This window comes from Triticum urartu, chromosome 4A (genome assembly GCF_056163025.1).
Source record: "Triticum urartu cultivar PI428250 chromosome 4A, HENAU_Tu73, whole genome shotgun sequence".
Lineage (NCBI taxonomy): Eukaryota > Viridiplantae > Streptophyta > Magnoliopsida > Poales > Poaceae > Triticum > Triticum urartu.
In genome coordinates this window covers 609,688,949-609,701,776 of record NC_141876.1, presented here as the reverse complement: position 1 = coordinate 609,701,776, position 12,828 = coordinate 609,688,949, and the positions used below count along the sequence as shown (strand labels likewise).

Genomic DNA, 12,828 nt, shown 5'->3' with positions numbered 1-12,828 from the left:
GTGGGAGTTAATCTTGCAGATAAGATAGTGATTGACAGAGTTCTCTAGTCACTATCACCAAGCTAGTAGGACTTCGTGATGAACTATAATATGCAAGGGATAACGAAAATGATTCCCGAGCTCTTCGCGATGCTGAAATCAGCAAAGGTAGAAATCAAGAAAGAGCATCAAGTGTTGATGGTTAACAAGACCACTAGTTTCAAGGAAAATGGCAAGGAAAAGAAAGGGAACTACAAGAAGAATGGCAAGTAAGTTGCCGCTCCCATGATAAAGCCCAAAACTAGACCTAAGCCTGAAACTGAGTGCTTCTACTACAAAGGGAATGGTCACTAGAAGCGGAACTACCGCAAATACTTGGCGGATAAGAAGGATGGCAAAGTGAACAAAGGTATATTTGATATACATGTTATTGATGTGTACTTTACTAGTGTTCTTAGTAACCCTTGGGTATTTGATACCGTTTCAGTTGCTAAGATTAGTCTCGAAACGACAGCAACGGACGCGCGAGATAACAGGAGCAGCTGAGCCCGGGCTCCAAATCGCCGCTCTCCTTTAAATCTAATTATTTCAATATGATAGCGGCGTGAGGACCTCCTGTCCCCTGGTTGATGTCATTGACCACTCCCTGGCAATCCGATGCCACCACAATATTCTAAATGCCGAGGTCTCCTGCCAGTGCAAGAGACTCCCCGCAAGCGAAAGTTTCCAAGATCATCGGATCCTTAACCCCTTGAAATGCGATAGTTTCCAAAATCACCGGATCCTTAACCCCTTGAAACATCACTGCAGATGACCTACATTTCCATGTCTATTGCATGCAACCACTCCATCGGCATTTTATTTTTTAACAAATTTTGTGAAATTTTTTTTGAACAAATTTTGTGGCGGAGGAAGCCACCTCTTTTTTTTGAACATGTCATGACTCAGGAGTCCTCCATAGCTTTTCGACCAAAAGAAATTTCGAAAAAAAAACTTTTTCCGTGAAAAAACGCGTTTTTTTTTCTTTCACGAGAGTCACGGTTTTGCTTTCGCGAGAGTCACGCCGTGCCTATCGAAAATGGAAAAAATGCATTTTCTGTCTTTTGTCTTTTCGCGAGAGTCACGGTTTTGTTTCCGCGAGAGGCACGGTTGTGCTTTCGCCAGAGTCACGGTCGTGCCTCTCGAAAACGAAAAAAATGCGTTTTCTATTTTTTTCCTTTCGCGAGAGTCACGGTTTTGCTTCTGCGAGAGGCACGGTTGTGCTTTCGCGAGAATCACAGCCGTGCCTCTCAGAAACGAAAAAAAACGCGTTTTCTGTTTTTTTTCTTTCACGAGAGTCACGATTTTGCTTCCGCGACAGGCACGGGTGTGCTTTCGCGAGAGTCACGGCCGTGCCTCCTCGGAAACGAAAAAACACGTTTTCTCTTTTTTTTCCGCGGGAGTCACGGTTTTGCTTCCGCAAGAGGTATGGTTGTGATTTCGTGAGACGCACGGACGTGCCTCTTTCGGAAAGGAAAAAAACCCGTGCTCCCGGTTCGGTTTTTTCGTTCGTTTTTTTGTGAAAAAAAGTTCGTCAAAACCTATCAACCTGGTATCTAGTTTTGAAGATCTCGATGCGAGAAATCTAACGGTGAAAACGGTTTGACATTTGGACGCACGGTTTAAGAGATAAAATATTTTGAATAAACGGATTTACGAAAAAGGGAAACCCCAGGTTGCGACAAGTGGCGCGCTGCATGTGCGCCACTTGTCGCAACCTAAGGAGTTGGAGCGAATTGTTTTTTGCTTTTTGTGGTGAATCCTTTGCTATGTGGCTCGTACATTATTAAACATGTACGTATGTATGTGACCCACATTTCAGAATGATTAAATATGTACTCCCTTCGTTTTTAAATATAAGTTGTTTTAGACATTTTAAATGGATTACGACATACAAATGTATGTAGACTTATTTTAGAGTATAGATTCACTCATTTTGCTTCGTATATAGTCACTTGTTTGAATCTCTAAAAAGACTTACATTTAAGAATGGAGAGAATACGTATGTATTAGTATAAATTAGACCATGTATATATGTGACCTACATTTCATATTAATCGGGCAGCCCATCGAGTAACCCATAGGCGTAAACCTATGCCCATACCCTACCCACAACTAACCGGGTTATTCCGCGTTCATGGGTGTACATAAAGACCCATACCCTAGCCATTCGGGTCGGATGCCATGGGCATGCGTACCCATGGGTCGAATTGCCGGGTTGACTTAGGAGTACATAGATGAACTGAAACAGACACAATTAGAACTGTTGAAGCCCACCCAATGTCCCAATCCCATCCAGGTCCAGCCCACGCGCACGTAACAGGCCGACAGCCCTCAAGGCCTCGACTGCTCCTTCTCCTGCACCTATAAAAAAAGCTGCTCTCCTGCAGTCCTGCAGCTGCAGTTTCTCAACAACAAAAAATGCTCCCCTGCTATATTTCTCAAGAAAGAAAAAACTGCTCTGCATCTGCAGCCGACGGGGGCGGCGGCGGACGCCGGACGGCACCTGCAGGCTGCCCGCCAAGTGGTGGCGGCAGCGCGGCAAGCAAGCAAGCAGCCTACGCCGGCGGCCGGTCCCAGGACCTCTAGGCGACGGCCGTATTCCTCCTCTGTCGTCGCCACTTCCAAGTTGCAAGGTATCCCGTATTCCCCTTGCATCCAGCAATTTTGGTATGTTCCTAGTGCTCGGTTGGATCTCATCCATCTTATATGACTATGTCCTCTTCTTTGACACCCTAGTAGGTCTAAAAAGAATTCCGTCTAGTTTGGATGCTTTGTCAATTTGGTGGATGATGACTAGGGTAGCTGATGGATTAGATCAGTGTAAATCCAGGAACTACTGCTCATTTGTGTCTGGTAGAATATTGAGTCTGTAATACAAAAAGATTAGTCATAGATTGGTGGTGGTTGGCCACCTCAAGTTAATGGGAGAGGAAAGGGGATAAGTGGTCTTGTCTTTTCCTTGTATTATTTGATAAAATTCATAACGAAAATGTTTGATGAAATTCTAGAAGGAATCTGATTTTTTTTAAACTATTATCGATATATTGCCGCAATGATACTTTGCTACTGTTATCGATATATGGTCATTGAGTCATTGATGTTGCTAGCTTACTGCACATTTGTTGTCCTATATATTATATAGGCTTCGTCGGTATGGGGAACCTAGCTGAGAGCATCGCATGTGGCGTGGCGGCGTCGGGTGTCCTCTCGGCCTCCGCCATCCGCACCACGGTCCACCGCCACCCTGAGCGCTGCGCCGCCTTCGCCTCCCTTGGCGCCACCATCCTCGCCTCCAACGCCCAGGTCAGTCTATTCCCCCCATCTGATTGAGACCCTGCCTCCATATGCTCGAAGCAGCGAAGTATCTCTGTCCATCACGTGTTCAAGCTTGACAAACACTCCGTTTTTTTCTCTTCTCGTCGTAGGTTGTCGAGGACAGTGATGTGATCGTCATCTCTATCAAGCCTCAGATTGGTAAGCGTACTAGGTAGTATTGTTAGCCCCTGAAGGCAATCAATCACTGATGCATCTCGCAAACTTTTGTTCTCGAGATAGTATTTGCTAGTCCATGAAAGCAACCACTGATGCCCCAGATTTATAATAACTCTGGCTTTTGTTTTGCGCGCTTATGAATTACCCACATATGAAATTGCAGTGAAGAAGGTTCTGGTTGAGCTCAAGCCCTTGCTGTCTGAAGAAAAGCTTCTGGTGTCCATTACTGCTGCTATTAAAAATGAAAGATTTACAGGTTGGCCAGTGTATTCAGGGTTTACTGAACTTCTGAAACTTTAATTTTGGTAAAATTACCCTCCATCAAAATTGTATAAGTTGAGCGATGCACCATTTTCTCTCCATAAGAATAAGACCGACACTTAAGCCGCAGTATGTCAACATACATCACCATTTCCATTTTCATTCTTTCTCTTTTAATTACAGGATCAGTTATCTCAACAACTGAGTGTTGAGCGATGCACCATTATCTCCCCATAATAAGAATAAGACTGACACTTAAGTTATAGTATCCCAGCACCAGAGACTTTGTTTTTGCTTTTAATTCCAGGATTGGTCTGGTCAGCGCCGAATTATTAGAGTAATGCCAACCACTCCCTCGGCCACATATGTTGACTTGCAATCTATCAACTACACACATATGTAATTTCAATATTGTTAACTAATCGCTCTTACGAAGCTATCACTTGAGTAGAATTATGTGGTGATCTCTCTCTTTAGTGATACTTTAAAGAAATGTGAACTCTTCTTTGTTCCCGTAACGAGTCTAAGTACATGCTAGGCAGTATGTCCCATGGATTCGCTCCATTGTTATTTTTAATGACTGATTCTAACACGACCTTTCATTCTATTTTCATTCCTCTTTTATTTTTAGTGTCTAATGAAATACCAATGTTTACCTAATTGAAATGCCAAGGATTTTGCTTTAAAATCTCCAAGTATCGGTCTGCTTTGTCGATTCATTATTATCTATGATTGTAATTTTTAATTTGTAACGGTCTTACACGCAACACATTATCTACTTGTAATATTTTACCAGTGAGGTTTTGAATTTTTTTTATCATTGGTAGAAATTCTGTAATGCTAGTAGATTTGCTAAATGGAGATAGTATTACTATGCACTTCCTTCCTGCTTTTCACACAATTGGAATTGTATCTTTCTTGCTGATGTTGTTGCATTTATTTAGTGATGTGCCTCCTAACTGGAGATCATTTGCAGTGGCATGGAAAAGGGGGTTTCCTCTCTGGCCGCCTAAAAAGCATGTTGCTTGGGCAGACGTCTACTCGGCCTTAGATCCGTCTCCTCGATGAGTACGCCGTGCCCATGGTGATTCTCAAAAGAAAGGATTCCTCGGCGGACAGGACATGTGAATGCTTTTGATTTCTGACTTTAGAGGCGAGCGGCGGTAGGCTCGCCGCTTGCCTCATCTTTGGTAAGACAGACTTGGCTAGGGCCTTCCACTACTCATTGTCGTCGGAGATGTCAACGATCTCCGTGCCGGGCTCCGGGTAGATGGTCACCTGCTGCAACTATGGCTCCTCCTCCTCTAGATTGGCGAACATTTCGTTGATCTCCATTTGTCGCTGGCGGAGGAAGCATCGGTTGGCCTCCACCTCCACCTCTGATTGGATGGAGTCAAGGATGGCTTGTTGCTCCGCTTTGGACACCTCGAGCATACCGAAGCCCACAGCCGGATCCTCCTCCTCCTCCTCCTCCGACTCCGCATCTGCCGTGGCCGCGTCCACTTCGTCCACCTCCTCCTCCGGCTTCGGCGAGTCCGAAGTTAGGCCTGCAATGTTCTGAGCTTCGCGCCTAGCTCGGATCTGCTCAAGGAACTGTAGCCAGCGTTCCCGCGTGAGCATAGCATAGGTCGTGACCCGGCGACGGGGCATGGCTAGTGGAATGTGAAGGCGAACGACAAGGGGAATGTGGCAGCGGCAAATGGGAAGGGAGAGAATGTGGACGGGGTAGGGTTTGAGTGCGGGCGTCTGGCTTAAATAGCTGGACTAGAGCCCTCGGGCAGCGCGTTGGAGCTGCACCATCAAGAATTGGAGTGGACGCCGCCTGGACTGATGGTTTTCGGAGTGTTTCCGCATCGGCCCGAGCTGTCAATCCGACATTTAGGGCTGGTATGAGGAGCCTGTCTGAGTCGGGTTTTTTTTACCAGATCATCCGTCCATTCGTTTAAGGCCAGTTTGAAACGCCGGGACGTAGATGCTCTAACCTAAATGATGTGAAAGCAAAACAGGTTAGCCCAAAAGGAGAAACTGCATTCGCATGCAGCTGCTCCTGGTGGAAAAATTAAACGCCAGCCCTTGCCGCTGCCATCCTCGAAACAACACATTTTCCTTCTTTATTGGCCCTAACATATCTAAGGTGCGCAACTATAGTCTGGTAAATATGACTTATTAAAATGAACGCTCAAGGTTGCAGCGTGACAGGAACACCGGAATGAAAGCTAGCCCTAAAGTCTCAAGGGACCACATAACCAAAGACTGTCTATAGCATCTCTATCTATTCCCATAGCATCAAATTGTTTTGCATCGTCTGCGAAACATCTAAATTTGGGGTATACAATAGATAAAGCGGCGCAGATTACGACACCGATGGTTCTGGCTCTTTCCTCGTCCTCCCCTTGTTTACAACCTTTGTAGCCAGCACGGTATTAGGCTCCTTTGTGTACATGATACAGTCGTCGAGAGTGTAGATCCTGAGAGCGAGCACGGATACAGTTGAGGTCTTCATGGCTACTGTGAAGAAGGACCAGTACCACCAATCATTCTTCAGGAACTCGGATTTTATCATATTCTCCAACACACTGGTCGCCAGTACCATCTGGAAGAGGCATAGAATAGATACGATTAATCAGTGGAATGAATAATAACAGCGCTCTCAAGCATTCAGTTTGTATGAAGACGATATTAGAGAGTTCTTCTGCGCAAAAAAAAAGATATTAGAGAGTTCTTAATGGACTAGATAATCAACAGAAAAATACTGTAATAAACACTACTGTGCTAGATAGATATATATTTTCTGTGGCACGTACGAATGTGAATAAATATAATAGCATGCTTCACAAAAGCACGCCATGAACGCCTTCTCATTTGTTGAGACTTCACAAAAGCTTCCTCAGGCAACGCTGCATCTATATCAAGCAAATTTATCTTTTGCTGATTTTAGGATATGAGAGTTTCTACCTATAACAGACCTACTACTTGTTGGACAATTTTGACCAAAATTTGACCGCTCCTGCCCATCCAGTCCTCGATCACCGCTACCGGAGGCCGCCGAACCCGCACGCCAGGGTGGCTGGGCAGCGGTGTTGGCGGAGGCTGGCGCATAAGCAGATCCAAGACGTGGACGCAGGATTCATGAAACCCACATTTGTAGGCGTAGCAAATAATGGTGGCCCTCGACAGCTCGGGGAGGGCGCAAGACACACATGGGTTCTTCCCCCACCCCACTACTCCCGGGTGCTGTATTGACGGGGGCACCTCCACCGACGAACCATGTTAGAGAGCGACGGGGGCCACCATTATTTGCGACGGGTGCAATTACGGGCATAGAGATGGGAAGGGGGGGAGGAGGAGATTAGAGATCGAGCAAGGTAAAGGAGAAGCTCACGAGTGAAGTGGGGCTATAAGGGGAGGGATTCCTCCGGGGAGAAGCAATGGAGAAGAAACTGATGGGGCGGACGGAACACGTGGAGGAGGAGCCAGGGACGCTTAGGTGGAGATGGGCTGTCAATGAGTGGTGCGGTGACGCGAGCTCTTTCGCCGCGGAGCAGGGCGCGGTGCTCTAGCGTCAGTTGGTGTTGCTTGCGTCTACCGTCGGTTCTACACAGAGACAAAACACGTTCAGTGTAATACTGGTAACATATGCAAAAGCAGATTTCAATTAATGTGTGCTTTGCTGTAATACAAGATATACACCGAAATCATTCATTAATTTCTACATTAATTGGCATCCATCTTATAGTATATAGAAAAATATTGTATTAATTCTATGCTTTGATAGAATACAAGAGGGATATTGAAATTGTTCATTAATGTCTTCTTACTATACGAAATATATAGAAATCATTTATTAACATATATGTATCTTGGAAAATCTTGTATTAATTGTGTGCTTTGCTGGAATACGAGAAATATATTGAAAATTCGTCATTAATGTCTTCTTATTAGAAATATATATAATGCATTTATTAAAATCTATCTTATTTAAAAAACAAATGTATTTTTATTAATTTTTGATTTTCTAGAATAAAAGAAATATACTGAAAATCATTCATTAATATCTTCTTATAAGAAATATATGGAAATGATTTATTAGTATCTATCTTATATAGAGAAAATGTTTTGTCAATAATCATTTATTAATATCGATAATCTTATATGATAACATTTATAAATATCTATTTACATATAAGAAGATGCTATATCAATTTATTTTTGTTATAAACATGTTATTGTCATTGTGTCTAATAGTTTCTTATTTTTTGACGATCAGATTTTAATAGTTACTGGTAAATAAATATCTAAAAGGAATACAAGAACAACATAATCATTTTACTATGGAGGTTTCTCTAAATAAACAATGTAAACACTTCAATTTGATCACATTTGCATGTTTAATAAACTTCAGAATAACTATTCCTATAACTGTTTTTTTATTCACGACTCTAGTTAGAGCACATCTAAATTGAAAATATCTAATCAGAACCAAATATGGAGGAAGAATGTATCTTAAATATAACACAAATATTTTCTTTTACAAATAAATTCTTGAGGATGAGGATTGATGTCATGGTACACTAAGTGTGCCTGGCCAAACGGGCCGGCCCGGCACGGCCCGGCCCATCGTAATCGTGCATGGCCCGGCACGGCCTGCCAGGGCACGATTACTATACGGTTCGTACCGTGCCGGCCCGCGTGCTGCACCCCAGACCCAGGCACGGGCCGGCATGTTGGCCCGTTTAGCACGGTGGGCCGCATATTTTCAGCCTGTTATTTGACGCATTGAGCGTTTTTTAGCCTATTTATACATGTTGGACCATATATAGATGTATAAAAAAATTTTAAAAACGCAATCGGGTCGTGCCGTGCCGTGCCGGCCCGCATGCCCAGCCTCCAGGCCCAGGCATGGCCCAGGGCATGCCGCATGCCGGGCCTAGCCCGTTTAGCCCGTGCCGTGCCTGGCCCAAGGCGGGCCGTGCCGGCGTGCTCACGGGCCGGCCTGAAAAAATCGATGAATAAACTTGTTCTTGTAACTAGCGCAGTTTAGTAGTGTTTTAATAAACTTATGTTAGTAGTACCAAAATAGTAAATATAAAAAATATCAACTACATACATTTCTTCAAATGATGAACACATTTTGATGTGATCAAATTTGTAGTTCTAATGATTTTCTCAAGTAATGATTGATACAATTGTGTCTTTCTATTTGCGACATGAATTAGAGTGTATCAAAGCTATAAATAAGAAATATATTATGGCGTGGAGATTTCCTGAAAACAATTTTGTGAAAATAAGGATTGATGTCAACATACTTTGGTATTGTACATTTTGGCATTCGTTGGGTTTGTTTATTGGTTTACACAACGCCAAAAGAGGTTTAGTGCACATGTAATCGTAATTGTGAATATTTTACTTGTGGATTTCACTAAGCATACCCATTTTTTGTTCATAAATGAGAACTAAATATATAAGGTACTTTTAAGGGATTTTCATATTCCTGCCCTTAGCTGGTGCTCACCAACGATTTTGCCCCTACTTTCAACGGGTGCACAGTTTGCTCCTAAACAACATGACATATTGGGTCACAGTGAAACATCTTTGCCAAGATGGAAATTAAACTTAAGGGTCATTTCTATAACCAAATACAATTATTTAGGAGTAAGACCGAGCATAGTTCAAAATTACTAAGGGCAAAACTATCCAAAAAAGGCACAAATGTGAAAATCTCTTTTTTTACATGTCTTGTGTACGACGTGAAATTGCACCAATAAAACTCTAAGGGTGGAGATATTTTTGACTTGTTGTAGTAATGGTGATTAATCTGTTAATGATGGTATGTTAGCGATGACTAACTCATCACTTTTAAAATTATAAAAGTGTCATTTTATGTTTGTTAAGGGAATTCATCTAATGTTCCAAACATTAATTTGATTATGTTTTGTAGAATCTATGAACTTTCGATAATAATAATTATTGGTATAATTTTAACTTTATTTGCAACCTGGTTTAGAGAATACTTAGCCATAAATGTTGAATAATAACAAACTATAGAAGACATTTAGATATGATATGGAGATTTTTGATAAATAATTTTTAAGGAATTTTTTTAGTTTTGATCAATGAATGAGGCCAAACAGAAAATAGATTGGTTTGTGTTTAATTTCGGCGCTACCTACAAAAGTACGATTTATCCTTCAATGGAAATAATCTTGGCCTTGCAGTCATATCTAGACTCAGTTATCTAATATTTATATATTATTCTATACAATGCCTAATAACACAATATAATTTCCATTTACTATGGCTCTTGATTGCTCAAGAATTTGTGACTTTTTATAAGTAGTTTTCGAGAAGTTTTCACTAAGTTTTCTTTATTTACCAGTTATTTGTAACGCTAATCCTTCAAGAGAAATGAAAACAGACGGTACGATCGTGCGTCCTCGGGGGTTCTTCCGTCATGTGGAATGGAAGGCCGGACTGAGAATGCATGCACTGGAAAGAAAAGGAAAACAACAAAGAAAAAAGTGTGTATGGTTCAGTTTACATGCAAGCACACTAAACAGTCTAAACTCCTGGTTCATTATGCAAAGGGGAATCTAGGATAAATATGGCTACTCCAACGAAAGAGAAAGCAGGAAATGCATTTTTTAAGAGTCCCTTAGCCCCAGGTGGCGGAATGACTTGCTCACTCCAAGGCGTCGTCTTCTCCCTCATCGATGGAGTATGCACCAACTCTCGCCGCCGCTGCCGCGCTGGTCCTGGCACCTGCATCGCTCATGGTAGCGACATTGCGGCGGCAAAAGTGGTCGACAAACGCTTTGTCCACGTCCCGGGCTGCCTCGCGATCCCTCGGCTCCATACTCGGGATTGGTCACCGGAGAGCAGGCTCTAGTGAGAAGCCGATGTTGTGGGTATGGTGCGGGCAGCCTCTCCACCAGGGAAGTGGAAAGGTCCCAACATTCGAAGTCCATCTACTCCAACATGGTGTCATACACATCAGACAGACTAGCGGTGAGCCGATGTATCCTGAGCACCTATATGTTGTCCGTCGATTGACAACCACTGAAGGAGGGGAGCTGCGCCCCTACAATGGTGCTCTCCAAGCTATTGTAGGTGTCACAGAGCATCTGGAGGTGGTCAGGCCTTTCCCCTCAAAGGTGCCTTTCGCTGGTTTTCACAATGCGATGAAGACGTTCTATATCTTCTTGGAGGCCCCCTAGCTCCCCGGACAGGCTGTCGCGCTCGGTGGCAGTCAGGTGATCCTCTAGACACATGAGATGGGCCGCCAGGGCTGTCTCCAGCTCCATGTGAAGATCTATCAAGATATGATTCTGCTCCATGGTGCAAAGGCAGTCTTGGCTCCCCTCCTATTCGGTGTTGGACCTTGCATGGTATTCGGCTAGTAGGTCTCGGGCGTCCTCCCCTATGGCCACCTGGATCTCTCGGGAGACAAGGGCACCCTCCTCCATCGAGATGTGGATCTCGTGCAGCACTAATGACGCACAAGTATAGGGATTAATCGTAGTCCTTTCGATAAGTAGAGAGTCGAACCCAACAAGCAGCATAAGGAAATGACAAGCGGTTTTCCGCAAGGTAATTTCTGCAAGCATTGAAATTGCCGGGGACGAGTAGTTTGATAGTATGATAATTCGTAACAATCAAGTAACGGTAACGGTGACAAAAGTGCAGTAAGGTAGCCGAATCCTTTTTATAGTAAAGGACAAGCCAAAACTCTTATAATAAGCAAAGCATTCTTGAGGGCACACGGGAATTTCATAGTCATTTTCATCATGTTGGTTTGATTCGCATTTGCTACTTTGATAATTTGACATGTGGGTGGGCCGGTGCTTGAATGTTGTTTTTACTTGAACAAGCCTCCCACTTATGATTAACCCCCTCGCAAGCATCCACAACTATACGAGAAAAGTATTAAGATAAATCTAACCATAGCATTAAACATATGGATCCAAATCAGTCTCTTACCGAATAGCGCATAAACTAGGGTCTAAGCTTCTGTCACTCTAGCAACCCATCATCTAATGACACTATAAAAAAAGACACATCCGTGACATTTTGGGCCGGACGAATTTTTTTCTGTCATACATATGACACTTCTATGACGGTAATTGTGACAAAACCCGGTATCATCATAGATGTGGTGGGCTCCTACATTTATGACAAAAAATCATAACAGAAAATGGGCTTTTCGTCCTGGACGGGCCAGAGACGCAGCTGCATGACATTCTTTGGGCCGTCCATGACGGAAAAAAACCATGGTAGAAGTGAGGGCGAGGAAAATTTCGAGGAGTTCCCAGTTACGGTGGAAGGTTGGGGGCTGAGCGATGCGCGCTTCTCTCGTACACGTACGCACGTGTGTGCGAGGCGTTGGCTCTAACTGAACCCGAGCGAGGCGTTGGGCTCTAACTGAATCCGAGCGATTGCACTGCAGGCTACGCGTTACTGAACCCGAGCGATCGATCGATGGCTGTTAACTGAACCCGATTGAGCGATTCCTTCGCTACTGCTGCTAACTGAAGCCGATCGATGCTGCCTCTGGATGAACAGTGAGCGTTGCGGGGGGGGGGGGGGGAGGGGGTTGGATGAACAGTTCCCGGTGGGGGTGGATGAACAGGACCCCGTGGTGTTGCCTCTGGATGAACAGGACCCCGATCGATCGAGCCGGTTGAGGCTGGATGAACAGGACCCCGTGGAGGGCTGGATGAACAGGACCACCCCGTGGAGGGCAGGATGAATAGTAGACGGTGGAGGGAAGGATGAACAGTAGCCCGTGGAGGGGTGGTTGAACAGGAGCCCGTGGAGAGGGCTGGTTGATCAGTAGCCGGTGGAGTAGCGCGCGGTGGAGGCTGGATGAATAGGAGCCCGTGGATGAACAGTCGCAGGTGGAGGCTGGAGGAGGTCGACGGTGGATGAGCAGTAGCTCGTGGAGGCTGGAGGGGGTCGACGGTGGAGATGAACAGTATCCCGTGGAGTCCCGTTTTGCGATACGCACACCCCTCCCGATGAACGGGACCCCCGTTTCGACCGTAGAGCTCCAACACA

General features: G+C 44.2%; 1 protein-coding gene and 1 long non-coding RNA gene across 2 annotated transcripts; one reads left to right on the top strand and one right to left on the bottom strand.

Moving 5' to 3' along the window:
• The first annotated feature begins 2,424 nt into the window (after positions 1-2,424).
• LOC147977304 (pyrroline-5-carboxylate reductase-like) lies at positions 2,425-5,919 on the top strand. Its single transcript, XM_087519265.1, has 5 exons — positions 2,425-2,654; positions 3,164-3,324; positions 3,447-3,495; positions 3,677-3,769; positions 4,751-5,919. The coding sequence occupies exons 2-5, from the start codon at positions 3,175-3,177 to the stop codon at positions 4,840-4,842; spliced, it is 384 nt and encodes a 127-aa protein (XP_087375391.1). The 5' UTR covers positions 2,425-2,654; positions 3,164-3,174; the 3' UTR covers positions 4,843-5,919.
• A 109-nt stretch (positions 5,920-6,028) lies between these two features.
• Positions 6,029-7,708, bottom strand: LOC147977303 (uncharacterized). Its single transcript, XR_015601839.1, has 2 exons — positions 6,579-7,708; positions 6,029-6,367 (listed from the first exon to the last, which is right to left on the bottom strand). It is a non-coding gene; the product is annotated as an uncharacterized LOC147977303 (long non-coding RNA).
• Between the last annotated feature and the right edge of the window lie 5,120 nt (positions 7,709-12,828).

Excerpts from the sequence above, each read along its gene's own strand:
- LOC147977304 (XM_087519265.1), top strand. The coding sequence starts at position 3,175 with ATGGGGAACCTAGCTGAGAGCATCGCATGTGGCGTGGCGGCGTCGGGT. Across the intron at positions 3,496-3,676 it reads CTCTATCAAGCCTCAGATTG|TGAAGAAGGTTCTGGTTGAG; the intron begins GTAAGCGTACTA and ends ATGAAATTGCAG. Across the intron at positions 3,770-4,750 it reads TAAAAATGAAAGATTTACAG|TGGCATGGAAAAGGGGGTTT; the intron begins GTTGGCCAGTGT and ends GATCATTTGCAG.